At 40.5% G+C, this 21,824-nt stretch overlaps 1 protein-coding gene across 3 annotated transcripts in view; it reads left to right on the top strand.

Moving 5' to 3' along the window:
* LOC144090774 (uncharacterized) overlaps nt 1-18,963 on the top strand; it is a 38,074-nt gene extending 19,111 nt beyond the window's left edge. For all 3 annotated transcript variants that reach the window (XM_077622559.1, XM_077622558.1, XM_077622556.1), the window contains one exon: nt 18,110-18,963. In XM_077622559.1, the coding sequence (XP_077478685.1) occupies nt 18,110-18,299 (190 nt within the window). In that variant the 3' untranslated portion in view covers nt 18,300-18,963. The remainder of the gene's footprint in view (nt 1-18,109) is intronic.
* Nucleotides 18,964-21,824: the final 2,861 nt, after the last annotated feature.

The raw sequence follows: 21,824 nt of genomic DNA, 5'->3' as shown, positions 1-21,824 counted from the left end.
TGTGATTATTTCATCATTATTGTGCAGTACTGGAGGAAAAAATTAAAAATATAAATATGTTGGCGACCCTGTGACTGAATGGTTAGCACTGTCAATCCATACCTGTCAACCTCTGCCGATAACTGCCCTTATAAATGATTATGATTCCCCTTACAAACCCCCAAAAAACCTTACAAACACTGTACGACTCGTACGGTGTTTGTAAGGTTTTTTGGGGGTTTGTAAGGGGAATCATAATCATTTATAAGGGCAGTTATCGGCAGAGGTTGACAGGTATGCAATCCCTAGTGGGTTCTGACGATTCTGCGTGGAGTTTTTATGTACTCCCCAGGCCTTTGTGGCTTTTCTCTGGGGACTCTGGTTTGACCCCCACATTCCAAAAACATGCCTGGTAGGCTGGTTCAGCACTCTAAATTGCCCCTAGGTATATATAGGTGTAAGCCTGAATAGTTGTCCATCTCCTTGTACTAGCAACCAGCCTGGTGTCCGGTGGCTGGGACAGGCTCCAGCACCCTCGCGGCCCTTGTGAGGGTAAGCGGCATGAAAAATGATTGAATTAAATAAATAAATTGACCTACAAAAAGAGTGATTGCACAATTTCAGATTGATAATACTTGAAAAACTGTATTATGTACTGGAATAAAGCAGTCATTTTCTGAACCGCTTTATCCTCACTAGGGTCGCGGGGGTGCTGGAGCCTATCCCAACTGACTTCGGGCCAGAGGCGGGGGACACCCTGAATTGGTGGCCAGCCAATAGAAAGCACTGCCTTTGTAAAATATGATAGAGCTGTTACAAAATATTTCTTTGTTTTGTCCGAGATATTAACATGACAGGATTTGTTTGTGGGGTTTGAGCTAAATAACATAAGTGTGGGATTAGGAACACGACATCCCTCTGTATGATGCAATGTTTTTAAAGTGTGTGTGTGACTTTGTTCTCTTGACTTTTTTCCATGGTGGCACTTATGTAAAAAGCTAATACCACTTTGCATGCAAATGTAATAGTGACAGAACATTACATTTCAAACACTTTTTACGGCGAAAGTATTCCCGTAATTGAGCGCTTCATTTGTTCAGTCTTTAAAGAGAAAAAATAAAATAAAAAGAGCTTCATATTACTAAGAGAATAATGCATGACAGTCCGAGACTATTTATCGGGCACCGATGGCGCATTGATCAGGACTTAATATGGAGAACGCATTTGTGTGACCGTGGAGGAGAGAGTTAATTAGCGAAGCTGGCCCCACCCCTGGTGTCATCATTCTCGTTGCTAATGGCCGACATAAGAGTAAAGTAGAGTCTAACAAGGAGCTGTTGTGCTTAATCCCTGCGGAGTGCAGCCTAATCAGATTTGCACTCTGCTGCTTTATCTCCGCTCCTACTCATTCGGTTGTTCTATCATGCATTTGGCTGGAGGAGATCCACGAGCGAGTTGCTTCCACCTAGATTAATGACTCTCAGATCCGACGTTTGCGGCCAAAGTAGCAGTCCACCCAGTGTGTTTTCTTTTACCTTTTTTATTTTTTTTACAGGCAATCCGTCATCGCCTGCGCCGAGCGGTAGATAATTGAGTAAAGGCTCAGCGGGGGCGATTCCAGAAATGTTGTTTTTTAAATCGCAACTCACACCGCACAAATAAACCGCCCACGACGTTAAGTCGACGCTAACGACTTGACTGCTCACTCTGTATGGCTGATATTAAAGGTCGGTACTACAGTATCGAGTTAAAGTGCTTTCTGTAGTTTTAATGCACATTTCAGTTTGACAGGTAACATGTCTTTAATTTGTAGAGACAGTGAACTGAAATGTAGGGTATACTTTGGTTTACTTGCGACCTAAACTGACAAGACTGGTTTATTAACTCACTGTCTGCCACTCACAACAATATCCATTTTAACCGGCATGGGTAGCAGTGATCATTTGCTGGTAGGCCTCCAGATCATAATGGATTTGACATCAATGTCTGTCAATGGCAGTAAATTAGTAGAAATTTTACCAAAAGTGGACTAAAAGATGCTTTACTTCTGTAACCAAGTGCACCTTCTTTCGACATCAAAAATCAAATCAAATCAAAAGCCTTTATTGCCATCATACACAGCTGGGTATAACAAAATTAGTGAAAAAAATGTGCTATGCTGTTGTGCAAAGTATAGTTAGTTTTTTGCAGTTTCAAAAAAATAGGAATTGTGTTGCATGAAACTGCGTAGTCGTGCATCATCAGTGGTTCATCAAGATTTTTTTATATTTAGGGTGAAAAGAAGATGAATGTTTATTTTGTGAATATTCCCATTTATGGTATCTGTGGTCCAGCTTGATCATCATCACTGAATTGACCAAGTGAGCTGCATGTATCTGACTTTAAAAGCTTCTCTTTGAGCGTATTTACACCTGCACTGTTTAGTCCAGGATAAAGCCAAAAGGTTAGTGGGATACACTTTTTGGGCTGATGTAAATAGAAACCAGCCAGTCTGTCAGGAGCAGCTCATTTTTCCCTTCTGGCTTGCCGTTGGGTTCGAGCAGCTGCGAGTGATTCATGATTACTTCCTCATGTGTGTATTTAAGCTGCAAAGGTACTGTTCTCCATGCTCTGGTTTGTTTCGTTTTGGGATGTACAAGTCCTTGTTATTTTGTAAGGCGTTTTGAGTCATTAAAGTTACTATCATGAGCACAGTTCGTCTGGTCCCCTCCTGCTTCCCCGCTACTGGGTCCAAATCCCTCCGATCGCGCCACGACGTCTCAACGCGATCGTAACACAGTCTGAGTCCTTGACAGAGATGTGGTCAGGAGTTTTTTCCGTACCGTGATGCGAACCAGTTCTGAAATAGCACACCTTTTTGCATATAATAGACTTCCATACCCACAGGAATTATGAAAAATGTTATTTGGTTTGTATCACTGCACCGTGATTTACTACTTCCGTATTTTACCATGTTATACCGCCCATACCAATTTGTCTGATGATTGAACAATTGCACATGTGGGTTTGTTTTCAAGTGCTAGGACTTCGGTATGTTTTAACATAAAAACGGTGCCTTTTAGCAAGTGAAGCTCTGAGATGACACATCTTTTCTGTCTCTCAGGTGTACTCTAAATCGACAATGGGATTTTTGTTTCATTTGTTAAAATGACTCTGCTAGTTTGTATAGGCACATGTGTGCCAGGAGCTGCATTGGTATGCCAGAGGAATCCTTTACCGGCCTCCAACCCATGTAGGATCACAGCCTATCAACTCACACGGAATCTACATGGAGTGATGTCGGTGAACATTTTGTGACAGCGCCTACAGTAGCAACTCATCCCGAGCCACTCTCATCGCACACCCGTCATGAATCAGCGCTTCCTGACGCACATCCGTACTGACACGGCCTTCCGTCCTGGCACGCTGGCCTTCGATTGCCGTAGACCAGAAACAGAGATGAGGATGTGCTAGGAAGAAACTGGGTTAACTCTCAATAGTTCAACTTTTCCATCTCAAGTTTTCTATTCATTGGAGCAGATTTATAGCCCTCTCAGATAACTAGCACAGTGAAATATTCATTACCATTAAAACTTAATCACAGTGCTTTTAGGCTTTAAAAGTAATAATGAAGTTTGGCAGATACCTGGCTAGAAGTTTGAATCAATTTTGGGTGAACCTCAAATAGGCGCCAGCTGAGGTGAGTGAGAAGATTATTGTTCTCTGTTCTTATCAATATCGTTTTACCTCCTCTACTCACAAACACTGGTGAATGTTCTGCTTTCACCTGAGGAAAATTTGTTATGAATCCCACTTGAGAGGCTGTGAAAGGGTTTAAAAAGATACACCTCATCCAGATGTCTCGCCGGTATGAAACCATAGACCTAAGAAAGATGAAGGGCGAATAGATCGAGGAACCCATGAGGGTTTGATCCACAGAAATAAGCGTGAGCAGATTTATGGATGCAAGATGAATAAATGAATGGATGATGGGGGAATGGAAGGTTGAATAAGTCGATAGTTATTTCAATGTGCTTGGCTGACTGCATCCCTGGTGAGAGTTCCTCATCGTCTAGGAACGTGGCCTTTCCCATATAGAAAACTTGGTCCTTCTCCCTAATAGATATTGTGTTTTTGCATCCTACACACATACAATCCACTTGCTCCTTCTACACCAGGGGTGTCAGACTCGGGTTGGTTGGCGGGCCGCTTTAATGTCAACTTGATTTCACGTGGGCCGGACCATTTTAGATATAATATTTAGATTTTTTTAATAAATGGATTAAAAGCCCTGAATATTCAGTTTTTTGTAGATCTAAAACAATGTTTATTTTAGCTTTTTTATATATTTTTTTAGATTTTACAAAATTATTTTTGAACTAAAAACACAGAAAAAAATGATTAAAAATTACAATTATTGATTTAAAAGGGGGAAAATCAGGAAATTTAATATTTAATATACTTTTCATTTTAATTTGATCCTAAAACAGAAAGTCAGCACTCATGATTTACTTTCCCGGGCCACACAAACTGATGCGGCGGGCCAGATTTGGCCCCCAGGCCGCAACTTTGACACGTGTTCTACACCTTCAAGAGAAGTGTATTTAACATTCACAGGGTGTGGGACGACCAGGTCAGGATCCAAAGACACTGCTGGGGTGGAGACAGGGCCTGAGTGAGTATGGGAGGGGAGAAGGCAGCTACCTGCAGCTAGCCACCTTCCATCAAAACCAAATGAAGCGGAACAGGAAGCAGCTATATTCCGGGAAACCCACACACATGCTATAAATAACGGCATGCAAATGAGCAGGAGCCCACCCAAATGAGATCTGCATGTCGATGTACGCACACAGATGAGTACGAGCAAATTACAGATGAACCCCTCCTCATGTTCACGGTCATAAGGATATTTCTGAAGCACAATCCCGCCTCAGGCCCATCATTAAACATTGACAATCCTCTGCCATTACCATAACCGCCAGTGAAAAGAGCCCACTTCCAGAGAGATAAGATGAATTCCCAGGAAAGTCGCGAGGTTAAAAGGAAGGAGGAGAGGGGAGATGTGTTTCTGTATTTGGAGAGGCAATGAAGTGAAGCAAATAGAAGTGATATGAATTTTAAGAGGCAACTCTTTCGGGGACCAGCTCAGTTTCAGAAGAATTACATCTATATTGGAATATTATGTAAATCTTGGTTACGTCCAACACTAACATGTCGCATCTGTGTTCGGAGTTGATAAATGGGAACGCTTGTTTCTTAGCACCTGCAATCAATCTAACACTGCAATATCAACCAGGGATTTGAATTTTAGATTATAGTACATTCACTGTATTAGGAAAAATAGCTAATAATGGCATAGATAAAATTGGTTGTTCCCTGAACTCAAACATGTTCAATTGTTTGGGTGCAGAGAATTTGGCAAGTGAACAGGACCTAAATTGCAAAGTTTTAATGGTTCAAATCATCCATGCAAACCGCTACACACTTAGTTATAAGTCACATAATCAATGAGGTTGTTATTAGTTGTTCGGCTATGTTGTTGACAGTATATGCGACAAGTTCGCTCTGTGCAAAACGGTTGAGAGGCCGAATTGGTTGTCCGGCACGTAGGTGTTCTTAACAATTGAATTAGATCCGCTTTGTGGCGTAGAGGTTCACTCGCCTGACTTTGGTGCAGGCAGGTGTGGGCTCGTTTCCCACAGGTGGCGGTATGATCGTGACCGCGGATGGTCACTTGTCTCTCAGTAAGCCCTACGGCCGACTGGCGACCAGTCTAAGGTACTCTAGGTACTCTGCCTTTCGCCTGAAGTCAGCTGGGTTAGGCTCCAGCAACCCTTTTGAGGATGCCCAGTATGGAAGATGAATGAATGAATTAGGTCTGCATTGTACAGTATGCCAGAGACGATAAAAGTTAAAGTCCCACTATCTTAATTTTTTACACCCTGATTAAAAGATAGATATCATCCAAGAGTATTCAACAATAAATTATCAAGACAAACAAAGATCCATAACAATTAGAATTGAGAAACAAAAATGATCTCAACGGTTTGCCTCTACATAGTGGAAACCAATAACTTTTCTAAAGGCAAGGATTCCAGTAGCGGGAATATTAATTTATTCATTTTCTGAACTACTTTTTCCTCACTAGGGTCGCGGGGGGTGCTGGAACCCATCCCAGCTGACTTTGGGTCAGAGGCGGGGAGTACCCTGAATCGGTGGCCAGCCAATCACAGGCCACGAGGAGATGGACAACTATTCACACTCATACCTAGGGGCAATTTAGAGTGTCCAATCAGCCTACCATTCATCATTTTTGGAATGCGGAAGGAAACCAGAGTACCCAGAGAAAATCCACACAGCCCTGGGGAGAACATGCAAACCGACCCCAGAGCTGTGAGGCCGACACGCTAACCACTAAGCCGCCCTAAAGGGAATATGAATTCAATTAAAAACAGTAGTCAACTTTATCGCGTGACGAGTTGGAATTTGGAATAGAAATTGAGTGGGAGGAGGAAGTAAGTCCCAAAGAATATCATTCCAAAAAGATTTTACCTCACACTTTCAAATCGGAGGCAAAATAATCATAATACGGCGCAAGGGAGGAGACAGTGCCTGAAAACGAGGCATCTCAAGCTCCATTAACAGGTGATCTTGTGCATCTACTGAATGGTAAATATCTTACATTTACATCTCTCAACTGTCCAAACCAGGATAATGATTCAAAAACTAATATCATCTGAAAATATTAAAATATTTATATACACTTTGACAACAACACTAAAGCCTTGCTGTTTCGGTTCCCAAGCTGTTATTAATTTTGTCAGTTGTTCAAAACAGTTTTCAGTAAAATATTTTGATGAAAACAACACATTAGTCTACTTAGTGGCTATTCCACTTCATTCGATGCGCTTAATCTACTCAGCTCACCATTTGGTCCGACAGAAAAAAAATAGAGGCTTCTTCGTGTTAGAACAATTTCCTACACATGTTTTAGCCATTTGTGCAATAAAACAAATTAATTTCTTGAAAACAAAACAGCTAACTTATAACTTCCTGTAACTGACCAAAAGCTAAATGAGATTAAAACTGTGTTTTTTGTTTTGTTTTCACAGAAAGGGACTATGGGTTGTTGCTCAATGAAGTCTAATCTATCAAATTCAATAAAGTACACTCTGAGGTGATAGTGGGACTTTCAATGTAAATCAGATTTAGCTTCCAGATAATTTTACGTTCGTTTGTACTCTAACTGTATGTTAAAAATTAATAATTCTGATCTAACAGCCACTTTCCTACAATTCAAAGTGGCGGAACAACAGAGGGATTTAAAATATATTAGTTTTCATACACATTTGTTGCTATCATATAAGCAAAGTCAATCAAATGTTCTTCAGTTAAGCAATGCATGGATAAAGAGCCTATCGATTAACAAGGTTAAATTCCGTGAACCAAAAGACAGAGCAATCTTCGGGATGTGTTTTGCTCAAACACTTTCCGTCCATATCTGACAAGTCATTGATACACCGACAACTACACGTGGCCTCCTCTGACCGACAAGACGTCGAGGTGGCTGAGAGCAAAGATAAATGTAAATGGCCAGAAACCAGACACATAAAAGATGCTTTGCTTTTAGTATAAATGAATGTGAGGGATGTATGTTCACTCTGTGAGGAAAGATTTGTCAGATTCTTGACTTTGACCTTTCTCTAACAATTCTGTCAGAGCTTCTAGACGTGAAGTGTGTGTATGAGTGCACGTGCAGGTGTGTGCGCGCTCTATCACGGCTAATGGAGAAGTTGGTGTGTGTGTGTATGAAAGGGCAGGCCAGGCAGTTCTTCTGCAGTAATCCATCTTCACTTCAGGGCTGAGCCGTGGCGCAACAGGCGCCTCGCAGGGGACGGAGATATACACCGAAGGCGTCGGCCTCATTCTGAACTGCGCCGATGAAATGTTCAACCAGCAGCCTTCAGGGATTTGGCAGCTGGAAGGAGGGGGAATTACTCGTTCCATGTATAGTGTTCTTTCACATCAAATTCTAAAAGAGAAGAATAGACAGTTAAAACTTTTAAACTCGAGTGGCTAAGAATTTGGTTTGAATGACGATTCTTACAAAATCCTCCCATTTATTGTTATTCTTTACTCAAGAATGCTTTTTAAAACAATTTCTGCAATTGAGAATTACTTATAATTTACATTGCGAAGATCACTTAGAGCAGGGGTGTCAAAGCAATTCCACAAAGGGCCAAGAGGGTCCTGGTTTTGCTTCCAACAAGTGCAGTTTAACGAAGGAATTTTCTGGTCTGGGACATATGCTGCTACTGCTACGACTGTGCTACACTCAACAATAATCTGTTCTGACCCCTTTGAAAAACAAAAGACGTATTTTTATATTGTGGCTTATTTATAAAAAATAGTGTAGGATTCATGTGTATAAAAACATAGGAGGTATTTATTCATTGTCCATTCAGCTAATCCTCACAAGGGGGTACTGGAGCCTATCTCAGCTAACAATGGGCAGTAGGCGGGGGACACAGTGAATTGGTTGCCAGCCACATTGAGATAACAACAATTCGTGCTCACAATCTTACTTAAGGACAATTTAGAGCAGGGGTGTCAGACTCGGGTTGGTTCATGGGCCGCGTTAACGTCAACTCGATTTCATGTGGGCCGGACCATTTTATATATAATATTTAGATTTTTTTTTATATAAATGGATTAAAAGAACTGGATTAAAAGCCCTGAATATTCAGTTTTTTATAGATCTAAAACAATGTTTATTTTAGCTTTTTTTATATATATTTTTAGATTTTACAAAATGATTTTTGAACTAAAAACACAGAAAAAAAAATAGATTAAAAAATTAGAATTATTGATTTAAAAGGGGGAAAATCAGGAAATTTAATATACATCTATACTCTTCATTTTAATTTGATCCTAAAACAGAAAGTCGGCACTCATGATTTACTTTCCCGGGCCACACAAAATGATGCGGCGGGCCAGATTTGGCCCCCGGGCCGCCACTTTGACACATGTGATTTAGAGTTTTTGGGATGTGTGAGGAAACGAGGGTACCCAGAGAAAACCCACACAGGTACAGTGGAAATGTATAACTCAACACAGCAACACAGCCCATGATACCAGAAATGTGAGGCGGCCTTGCCCACCGCTCATTGGTATTCTGCATTGACCAGCATAGGAATTCCGTCGTATTCCTTCATACTTGAGTGACACCAGGAACTACAGTTGGGTTTCCAGCTTATTTTAGTTTGGTTTCCGGCGAGGACCCCAACTAAAACAGTGACTCACGTGAAATATCTCTGTTCTGTCAAATAAACGACTATAAATAAAATGTAGCCCAATGGGGTTACATGAATCTTTTCCCAAACGGCTTCAGTCTTCACGTCCAGTGTTAGTTTTATGTAACGGATAAACTTCGGGGCGTGAAAAAAGGAGCGGCCAAGCGGTGCAAGGAAAAAGGAATTCACTTGTTTTGCTTTAATTACAGAGCTCCCAACTGGCGGTGACGCCGGGAGCCAGATGGTGCCCATCACCACGAGGAGGTGGAATAAGGGGGATGCGGGGTGGGGGTGTTGGGCCTTTGGTAAGCAGGACACTGTCTCATGTGGATGATGTGTCATATAAACACTAATCACGCTTGAAACCCACCCACAGCTAAATGAAATCCGTGAAGCTCTTCCTCTCCCACCCACTCAGTCTTAAGTGCTCATCATTGGGGAAAAATAAATGACTAATATTTTATTATTGTACTTCTTGACAATAGGTAAAAAATAATTGTCATTGCGTCGTAATTTCATCTCCGAATGACCGTCATCTGGAGTATTTCTTTTCCTACTCACATTTTCCATTAATATCTACACAAACTGTATTGACGTGGTTATAATTCCTGGTGGATTTAAAGAAAATGATGTAATTTATTCTTAAATTGCAGTAAAATTGCTACAACTACAATGATACTGTAATGTTACGCTCATCAAATGGTTCTGAAATGGCCGACGAGTGACAACAATAACAGCTAAGAGCGGTCTCGCCGTTAAGTTAAAAAGACCTTAAACATATCTTGATGACCCCCTTACATTACGCAAGATATACAGTAGATAGTCAATTTGTCAGAGATGCTAATTCGAGAAAACTATTCATAACTTTAGACTAATGTTACTTACCGTATTTTCACGACTATACGGCGCATTGTATTTTTAGTCGCAGTGTCAGTAACGAGTGCTATTTCTGTATTTTACACACACAAAGGACGCACCGTTTTTATAGACGCAGCCAGGCATGGCAAAACATACACCAGCTTAAACATACGGACACAGGCAAAAAACACGTTTTTTAAAGGCAACGGAAGCAAAACTGAGTTTGGTTGTACTTTATTTAACCATTTCACAATGTACTCACATCATCATCACCCACAAATCTATCAAACTCCTCATTTTCTGTGTCCGAATTGAACAATTGTCCGAATGAGTCATCGAAAAGGCTGAGTTTTATACGTTCGTCCAGGCGGCCACAATCCATTCACAAATAGTAGCTAGCTTGTAGCTAGCGTAACTATTCCAACGCTGCCTTCCTTGCTTCGTAAAGCTGTGTTGATGTCGATGTCCAGGCCACAATCCATTGGGTGTATTGACAAAAGAACTACATATCCCAGCAGTCACTGCGCAGTACTTTTTCTACAGGGAAAATAGTAGAGTCGGGGGCTGCTTGCCGTAGTTGTGAGAGCTGTAGAGTATGGTGTACCCTATTGACTGATTTATTTTATTTTATCGTGATAACAATTTTAGTATTGGTCCATATATAAAGCGCACTGGATTATAAGGCGCCCTGTCTATTTTGGAGAAAATTTAAGACTTTTATGCGCGCCTTATAGTCGTGAAAATACGGTATATATGCATAATAATAATAATAGGAGAATACATGCTTGTGTTAAAGTTAACATAATAGATTCTGGGTCAGCTAAGAGCGCTAAAAATGTGGCTTTGGAGATTTCAGATCTCATTGTCTGAGATCAGCATTTTGATCCAAAAATACATAATTCAGCCCCTTTTCAGAATCTGTTCTGTCAGTGTGGGTGCAGATGGTAAAGACACCTTGTGCCGCAACGAGGCTGTATTCAGGTTATACACTGCCGCATTGTGTCTTCCTCATCACGACAGGGTGAAGGTCTCCTTGCCTGCAAAAGATTGCACAGATTGCAATTATTGTGGAAACCTGACACTTTGGGTACGTTTCTCCTCAAACGACTGGAACAGACTAAATAGAGCAGAGAGCCCCATTGAAAGCACTTCAAAGCATTACTTTGTGGAAGGGATGTGTTGTGTTATGTGGGAGTAAAAATGATTCAGGTGCTTGGAAATTTTCAACAAGCAAACTATCTCTTGACCTGTTCACTGAAAACTATCCGAATTAAAAACAAACAAAATAAAAGTGGTTAGCAAATCGGCCTCGCAGTTCTGAGGCTGTGTGGGTTTTCCCCGGGTACTACGGTTTCCTCCCACAATCCAAAGACATGCATGGTAGGCTGGTTGAACACTCTGAATTGCTCCTAGGTATGAGTGTGAGCGTGAATAGTGCCGCTTCATGCCTGAAGTCAGCTAGGATAGGCTCCAGCACCCCCGCGACCCTTTTGAGGATAAAGCGGTTCAGAAAATGTTTGAATGAAGGAATGTAAAGGCTGATTGAAAGGCCTATTCAAAATTCCACTAATTACACTGACAAAATTCAAGACAACAAGAGCATAACATTTTTAATAACAAAGAGTTAGGGCATATTCACACCAGAAAAGTCCATAGTCTGCTTTCTTTGGTCCAGAACAACCAGTTAAATTCCTCACAAATGTCCCAGGACTTGATGACAAATCCGCACGTGTGCAAACCTCCTTCAATCGTTGGACAAAACAGTCTGGGCGGGGTAACACAGTAAAATACGGGAGCTAAAGAATCGTGTAGAACTCGTACTCATAAGCCTTTATGCTTTATCCTAGTGCTAAACATTTGAAATGTCTCGGCATTTTATATGTGTAATTTCCAACAAAGTTTTTATGTCTGCATCTGCCCAAAGGTCAAGTAGACTCCTCATTGCACCCCGTCCAACCCCGACTCATTTTAGCAAGGTACTGCAAATCACGGACTGCAATGCTAACCAAATTTCATTTCCCATAATGCCTGTGGCTTCAGAATTGTTTTACCTGCAAAAAGCTGTGTGATTAATAAGCATGGTGTCCAGAACCGCATCAACCGTGAGCGGACGTTTCGTCGAAAGACGTTTGGTCCCCGGACGTTTGGTCGACCGGACGTTTGGTCGAACGGACGTTTGGTCGCCGGGTTCGCTCGCTGTCAAATTATGACAGAGAGTTTACTGTTGATATTTTGATATTAGATATTTATATATTAAAGTCACACTCTCTCTCTCATGATTATAATTTTGAGAGCTGGTTTCAACAGTAACAAGCCGGCGACCAAACGTCCGTTCTACCAAACGTCCGGTCGACCAAACGTCCGGTCGACCAAACGTCCGGGGACCAAATGTCTTTCGACGAAACGTCCGAGTACCGCATCAACATCAGCTTTGTATTCACACCAGCCCAAAATTTGCGTACCACCAACTTTTTGTGTATAGACCAGAGGTGGGCAAAGTATTCTGTTAAGTATTCTGTTCTGTCCAGACATAGGCTTTATCATCATCATCGAATCATCAAAAAAGCCTATTGTCATCATACACAGCTGCGTATGACGACATTGGTGAAACAAAGAGCCGCAGTGGGTGTGGGCTTTCATTCCAACCTATAAAGAGGGAACCTTTCGATAAATCTGCAATCTTAGAAGTGGAATCAGTGGATTGCAGTCAGCTGCTTCTTGTTTCAACAGAACCCCCATTGGTTAAACTGTGTGTGCTGGATCGGTTGGATTAGATGAACAAAATGGGGCAGCTTTGAATACGCCTTTACTTTCACTAAGGTGTCATTCAGGTTGACTAGTTGTACTTGCTGTAAAACCATGCAGATATATATATTGGGTTTTTCATATATTTTACAGATGCTGTGACGAGTTTGTCATTTCGTAACAGCATTACTGCCCATCTCATTTCCTCCCTCTGCTGTGCATTTTATCATCTTTATACCCATGCGAAGCAAGAATAAATATACTTTGGTAGAGGAAGAGTAGCATCCCCATCAGTGCAGCGAAGGGAAAAACCACTTCAGTGGGCGGCCGCTGGCTTGACTTGTTAGGACAGACTGTGTCAGCACACCTCAGCGCATATGTTGCACTAAATTTGTCCCACAACAAGAGGCTGAAACAGTAGATTTCGCTCCAATTTCCTCAAAAGCAGCAATCCTGGCCGAGCGTCACTCGAGTGCTAAAGCCACACACACACACACATAATCTAACGTTCCCACATTCCCTCCCTGCCAGATTTGTTAAAGCTACTTTTCATGTCAGGTTCTATCCACTTGCAGTGTAACAACGACACTTAAAAAGGGGGGGAGACTGCAGACAACATAGCCTTTGTATGATTGAAAAACAACAGAATGTACACGGGGATTCAGGAACCCACTGTTTTCCAAATCACTCACAAAATAATTAACCTATCCCCCAGCTGTAGTCAACCTACATTTAAGTACAAGTCACGCAAGCAGGCTACACCCTGAATTCCAGATAATTGTGTTGCGATGCAAGGAACGTTTCACACTACGTAGATAGGTTCTACAAAATATGGCAAAAGCTGGGCACTATGGAGGATGTAGAGGCAGATATTTTGCCAGAAATTACAAACAAAAGAAATAGACCCAAAATAATTGTGAATATTGATAGGACATTCGCCACATTAATGCAAATGTGCACTAGTTCAATGAATCGGAGGTTGTAGATTTGTTCTAAAAAGCGACTCACCAGGGATTGGCTGTCATTGACAGCAATTCTCTGACATTGCTGTCAGCCCTCCCAGTAAAAATGAATTGGACGCCTCTCATCGTTAATGGCAGTGAAAGATGATCACTCAATGCCAGCTTTTACAATTCAAATAAATGTTATGTCTATAACTGTCAATGGCAGTGAAAATGTTAAGGGCTACAAACAACAAGATAATCCTGAGGTATATATTTTTTTTAAAAGCTACTGTACTGTACAATATATTTATTTTTACAAAGAGAAAGTGTCCCTTGATAATATAAAAGTCAATAAAATCAAATTCAAGAGAGCTCAATTTATCACGTTGGACTCGTTCAATTATCTCATGTCATCTCATTTTCTGAAACGCTTTATCCTCATTAGGTTCGTCGGGGGTGCTGGAGCCTATCCCAGCTGACTTCAAGCCATAGGCGGGTGACGCCCTGAATTGGTGGGCAGCCAATCGCAGGGCACAAGGAGACAAACAACCATTCACGCTCACACTCATACCTAGGGGCAATTTATAGTGTCCAATCAGCCTACCATGCTTGTCTTTGGAATGTGGGAGGAAACCGGAGTACCTGGAGAAAACCCACACAGGCCCGGGGAGAACATGCAAACTCCACAGAGAAAGGTCCGATCCTGGATTTGAACCCAGGTCCCCCACTGTGGGGCCGACGAGCTAACCACTCATCCGCCGGACCACCCTAGTTCAATTATTTAGACCAAATATTTAATTAAAGAATTTTTCTTAACCCTTTTTTGTGTTTTTTTTTGGTTCAGTATCTGCTAAAGTGTTGCTAAATATGAAATGGTCAGTTTCAAAAATGAAAAACACCATTGTGTGTATCGGGCTTCCTATTTTAGGAAAAAAATTGAAGTGGTTGCTTATTTCCTTGGCAGATGTCTCGAAGAACTTTCATCTTTTAACATCCCATTAGTGGTTTGTCCAACCCCTAGCTTGGTTGGTGTTCTTCATGGCCATTTGTTCCTGCGCGCCACATTTACCAAACAGGCCGCTCCAAGCAACGAGCGACAGATGCCTCACGTTTCAGCTGGGATGCCTCCCAAAGTAAACCAAAGCGGTGAGCGGGAATTTGCGGGGAACAGATTTTTTCCCCACGGAGCAGGCGGATCGCAGCTGCCAGACTCGCTTTTGGCCATCGTTGTCATATATTTAAACTTGCATCATTTAAACACTTTGCACAGCACTCCCTGCCCTCTCCCAAATTAACTCCATGGAATAATCAACGACAAGACCACAATGGCGGGTCTTAAAGGGAAGACAGATAGTCATTTTATGGAATCACTTACACCTTAGCATATGCACACTGACAGACTCGAACACAAGTGCATGGGAAAATGAAAATTAATGACGCCACAAAGAAGAACAGGCAACCTGGGATACTCACTTGGTATTCCTGCACTTAAGTGGACACTTTCTGGAAACACTGACTATTTTTCTCCACTATTAAACATGATCGCAGCTATCCCAGCTGACATAGCAAAAAGGCAGAGTACACCCAAGACTGGTCGCCAGCCTTCAAATTGCTATTCTCAATGATAACAATACAAATTATGCAATAAGTAGTGAGGTGTAATATGAGCAGATTGCTTCTAGTGTCCACTGGTTAGCTGGCAAATTCCACTTTTGCCTTCCATGGTTACAAGATGGATCCCTGAAGTATCATTTTTTTTCAGGTCAGGCCTTTCCTTGCTCAGTTGCCTCATGCTCCTCCTCCTCCTTGTTGTTGTTTGGAGTTTTGTTCTTCATCCTCAATTTCCTCCAGTCCTCGAAGGACTTAATCAGTGGCTCGATGCAACATTGATGGTTTTCAGTGAAAGAACAAGATGGCACTTCAGTGTTCAAAGTAGAATTAGATGATCCCCTTACTGCAGCAAGAATAATATTTGCTTGCAGCAACACACTTCACAATAAAGCTTATATATACAATGGATGCTCGGCTGTTTGCGGTCCAAAACTCACCAGTTTCACATTTAGAGACAAAATTAGTTTTAAAATAGGAAAGTTGTTATCAGTGCAAAAAAACAATCAAGGGATGCATATATACAGTATAATACTGAATGTTTATGTGTTTCCTTTTCATTTTAAGCAAGATATATTATATATAGGGTGCACTGTGATTGGTCATTTGTAGTACAGTTGATGAAAGCAGATATGCAGAATACCAAACTAACTGATTTCATTGGAATAACAGTGACATTTTAGCAATGCAAGCAGAAAATTTTGAGCTTCACAAAGTAAATTATATATATTCACAATTTCACTCATTGTCCAATCTCACCGTGTCTTTCCATGCAAGTACCTGCCTTATTGGTTCGTAACTCCACGTCTATTATTACCAGAGGCGCTTTGCTCGACCTGGTCACCAGCAGGAAATTGCCTCCTCACCTGGTTCGTGATCTACTTTCCTACTATGCGTCGTCTTTGGACATATCTAGTATGTCCTCCAACTGAGGCATCATGTGACCGTGTTGGCGTCCATTGATTGAATGATTTAAGTCTAACTAAGGAATATTTTGGAATCAGGACATCTAAGGCTTGCCTTCTGATTGGAAGACAACAAGCATGGAACCTCTCAGAAGTGGGAATTTCAAGTTACTGAATATTTTCTTCTTGTGTGATTGTGAAATAGCAAATCTTAGTATACTTAGTACTCTGTATCAAACTACAAGCTTCCCACCGACACACCCACTCCATTGACGGCCAATCAAAGTATAGAGCAGGGGTGTCAGACTCGAGTTGGTTCGCGGGCCGTGTTAACGTCAACTCGATTTCATGTGGGCCGGACCATTTTAGATATAATATTTAGATTTTTTTAAATAAATGGATTAAAAGAACTGGATTAAAATCCCTGAATATTCAGTTTTTTATAGAGCTAAAACAATGTTTATTTTAGCTTTTTTTAAATATATTTTTAGATTTTACAAAATGATTTTTGAACTAAAAACACAGAAAACATTGATTAAAAAATTACAAGTATTGATTTAAAAGGGGGAAATCAGGAAATTTAATATACATCTATACTCTTCATTTTAATTTGATCGCAAAACAGAAATTCGGCACTCATGATTTACTTTCCCGGGCCACACAAAATGATGCGGCGGGCCAGATTTGGCCCCTGGGCCGCCACTTTGACACATGTGGTATAGAGTATTCAACTTAGTTACTGTCAGCTGCATATTAATGAGGAAAAGGCAAAGGAAAAAAAAAGTCTAGATTATTTTTTTAAAAAGACATTGACCCAGAAACCTGGTAAAATTGTATCCAATGTAATGAAAAATACTGCTCGAAGGAAATATTTCACAAGGAAATATTGAACAAAAGAGTGACAGAACACCTGGTAGTGAATATTTTTGCTGGGTTTTTTTTTCGGGCTAGGGCTGTGTTCATCTCAAAAGAGGCATTGTTTTCTTCCGGTCACGTGGGAATTAACCTGAGAGTCCTCCAACAGGCCCTGCATCGTCTCACTGGTGATAGCCCTTCTGTTTATTCCCAGCATCTGCTGCTTTTGCTGTGTGAAGAGAAACACCCGCTAAATAGGCCACTGCATAATAATAAGCGAGATTCAGCCAGGAAAGGCAACACAAAAAGAAGAGCGAGAGTGTTTTCACAGCGGGAAGCTTAGACACGTGACTGTGCGTCATCCAGTACTGATATATTTTCCTTCTTGTTATTTTGGAGGTGATGAGCATTTTAACTCCCACATTATCATCAAAAGCAGAGTGTCGTTATTGGAAAAATTGTCTTTCGACTCTGCCAAGGGAGCAAAAAGTCCAATTTATTTGGCAATATGAGGGCTATCTAGAACCATTGTTAGTTTTAAGTGTGATTCAAGCACGAGTGTTTCATAGGTTCACGCGAATGGCATGCAAAGGAATCACTGCATACATAATTACATTGACTTTCAACATGTACAATAAAGTTAAATGGAATTCTCAAATAGCATTCATTGTTCAAACATCACTGGAGAATTTTATAATAAATCATTTGTAATATGCAGTAATTTCTGTATTTGTAATACACCGGACCACCCCAGTTCAATGATTAAGACCAAATATTGAATTAAATAATTTTTCGTAACCCTTTTTTGTGTTTTTTTTTGTTCAGTATCTGCTAAAGTGTTGCTAAATGTGAAATGGTCAGTTTCAAAAATGAAAAACACCATGATGGTCACCAATACTATGTCTCTAATTTCCAATGTTTTTCCCTATCCCTCCCAATCTAGCGTAGAACATGACTTTCGTCTTCAGGAAGGGCAGGTGGTGCGCACGTGGAAGGTGGGCGACCCTCCCGAGGGCTCGCCGCAGACCTCCACTCCTCCATCCAGTACGCCTAGCCAACAGGACTCCCCCCAGGCGGTTCGTCCCACCGCAACCACAAAGAAGAACAGGAAGAAATGCTTCTGGTTCCTCTGAAAAAAAGACTTTTGCAATCGCAATACCCCTGCAGATGGAGAATGATCGACCTGGAGGAGGAAAACACGAAAATATACAAAAGAAAAACTGTGGGTGGACATAAAAGTTGAGATTTGAGCGCTTTTTTGGCAGAGGCGTTCAAAATGCCTTGCTGTGTTTTTAGAACTCTCCTGAAAGGTCTCTTGAGCTTTTTTGGGGTGGGCACGGGACGGTCACTTTAAGTGCAATATGACTAAGCAATGATGAGTTGTGAACAGAATAAATACTACAGATGATATACACTCCTCACAAAAAGTTGGATGGAATTGGCTTGGTGATAATTTGAAATACTACAATGTGAACTTTTCTAACCTTCTCATCCACCTGTTTAATGGTTCCGTACTTTTGTTTCACCACCTGTTGTTCTCTCACAAGTAGCTGAAGGGCAAAAATCAAAAGCGGTGTTAATGAATACGTTTTCAGTTCGATTTTTAAGCCTTTCGGTGAATTATCCAGTCTTGTAGCAAACTGGGGATGACATTCTGTGACACGCAAAACCCGTGGTCGTTTACCTCTCAGAACAAGATAGTATTTATACATTGTTGGATGTAGCTTTTGTCTAAAGATATCTCCAGTTCATCCATTGTTTATAGAGCACGCCAAAAAAAAAACATAAATATAAACAGTGCTTTACACAGAAAATAAAAACCCAAGAAAACCAAATCATCTACAATAAGCAATTCCCAATAGTTTGTCGGTCCATTCACAGATTAAAACCAATCATGTATTTTGCCAACACTTGGACATGTGAATCCGCAAATTGACTTGCAAAGATTTGAATACATTTTGAGTTTTATTATTTGAGGGGGAAAAAAGCCCAACATCCCAAACTTTTTCACAAAGTATAGAGTTGAAACCAGAACTTTACATGGATAACTTTAAAAAAGGAAATGTGTCTTCTGAAATCAGACTAAACTTAAGCTAATTAGAATTACCAAAAGATTTTTTCTTAATGCCCAATGAGCCACGTTTGTCGGCCATCAGTCTTTTCAGGTCTTGCCCTTGTTTTTTTTTAAAATCGTATTAAGATTGGTGCTCCGTGACGGCCAATCCGAAAAAATCTTTGTTATCGTGAAACAAATTTGCTACCAGTTAATCCGAATCCTTTGAGTCATCGTCTAACTGAAGACCCGTTGAAGTCCAAGCTTAAACTCGCCGGTTGAAATCATCAGTTGTTGTTTCAGTTCTCCGTATGTTTGTTTTCCCTATGATGCCTCTATCGTATGGTGGCAAAAAAGTTCCACGAAAAGCTGCTGCTATCCTTGTATTTCACAGTAGGGATGGTTTTCTCAGGGTTGGGCGCCTTTCCATTTCCCTCCAGATATAACAATGCTCATCACGGCCAGACACTTTGATTTCAATTTAATCAGCCCGCAGGAAATGTCTCCAAATATGAGCCTATTTAAACCACGTGGAGTAGCAAGATGGAATCTAGTATAGTTTCTTTTGTTTAAAATAATGGCTCCTTCCTGGCAGAGCGACCTTTCCGCCCAAGTAAGGACAGTACTCATTTCTTGGGTTGACACGCACATTTCAAACCAAAGCGTATTCATCCTTGCAAGACAGATCCCGTCTCATTCCCGCGTGGGTTGATAGCCCATCACATTCTTTTAAGACTTTTAATTGTTTGAACAGATGTTCATGGCACTTTCTGAAATATGGAATTTGCACAATTTTCTTTTTGAAATGTAGACGACTCTCACCAAAAAGAATTTGTTTCAGCTGGGACTTCAACTACATCCACAGGTGTGTCCTTAGGTCTTTGGGAATCTCTAGACCAGGGGTGTCAGACTCGGGTTGGTTCGGGGGCCGCGTTAACGTCAACTCGATTTCATGTGGGCCGGACCATTTTAGATATAATATTTAGATTTTTTTTTCATAAATGGATTAAAAGCCCTAAATATTCAGTTTTTTATAGATCTAAAACAATATTTATTTTAGCTTTTTTTAAATATATTTTTAGATTTTACAAAATGATTTTTGAACTAAAAACACAAAAAATTGATTAAAAAATTACAATTATTGATTTCAAAGGGGGAAAATCTGGAAAGTTAATATACATCTATACTCTTCATTTTAATTTGATCCTAAAACTAAAAATCGGCACTCATGATTTACTTTCCCGGGCCACACAAAATGATGCGGCGGGCCAGATTTGGCCCCCGGGCCGCCACTTTGACACATGTGCTCTAGACAATTGATAATGATAATTAACGTGGTAATTCTAATTTCACTTTTACCTTTTAGTCAGATGAGTCAGACAATGAGGGACAAAAGTATGTGTTTTGATAGATTGTATGTGAACTTGTGGTTTCAACTTTAGATTTGCAGTATAATATCAAAAGGAGCTGTTTGACGATATGAAGAAAATTGGAAGTCATTGTCACTAATGGACTAATGAGGGTCAGAACACCAGCTTTTGTATTCAGAGACAACAAATCCATTTAAGACTTGTATATTTACAATACTTAAAAATAAATACGTCTTTTACTGTTAAAGTTGTGGGAGAAACCACTACACATTCTCACCCCCTTCCACGCACACACACACACACATGCACACACACTCTGACATGGATAAGAAGAAAAATACATGTACATGAAAAGTATACAAGAGACTTCTGTGCATATTCTGCCATGATGTTATATTTCAGATATGGATTAATGCTCTATATAAAAAAGTATTTTATCACAGTTGCTTTGAGTGTGGTCTCATTTCGCCGCAGTTTATGTTTGGAATTTTTGCTTTATGTTCTGTTTTGTTTCCTCTTCGATAGGTGACATGAATGCTCTTTGGGGTTCAAGTCTGGATCCAGGCACAAAAATTCACCATGGTTCATGGTTTGTTCTGTATTTTAAAGGGTCCATGTGGATGCGTCCTTAATGCCTTTATTTTGCTTCCACTTTCTGGACACTGTGGGTTGGACAACTGAGGAAATTAAACTTCAGCTATTTGACAGCTGTGAGAAGTCCCAAATATTGCTACTTAGTGATTCATGACACGCATAAGCTGCTTCTAGCAAGGCTGCGAGGTGCAGTCAGCTTGTGCCCTTCTTTTAGTTACAGGGAGAGCAAAACTTTGCCAAGCTCACATGCTTTCCATAATTAGCTCAATTTAAGTAATCGTGCCCATTTGGACAGAGCGTATTTTAGTATGATATCCCCCTTCCCCCCAAAAAACTTTTCAATGGATGAAAAAAACATGGGAGAAAAATAAGCATCATTTTAAGAGACAGTTGGAATAATCTGGATAAAAGTATATGTACTGCATTTTGATATGATTGATATATTCTTTTAAATTCATGCTGGGCTTGACGATAGAGGCTAAATAAAATCCCAATTTTTTTCACCTAAAATTATTTTCAGTTTTTCCCTCCCAACTCTTTTTAAAGAGAAAATTTAAATTAAAAAAAGGACAGAAGCTCAAAATAGTTTAGTCGTTTATAGAGGACTTATTGAACTCAATGGCGATTGACAATGATAGACA

This window comes from Stigmatopora argus, chromosome 16 (genome assembly GCF_051989625.1).
Source record: "Stigmatopora argus isolate UIUO_Sarg chromosome 16, RoL_Sarg_1.0, whole genome shotgun sequence".
Classification (NCBI taxonomy): domain Eukaryota; kingdom Metazoa; phylum Chordata; class Actinopteri; order Syngnathiformes; family Syngnathidae; genus Stigmatopora; species Stigmatopora argus.
The sequence above is the reverse complement of the archived record's forward strand: the minus strand, read 5'-3'. Positions and strand labels throughout refer to the sequence as shown.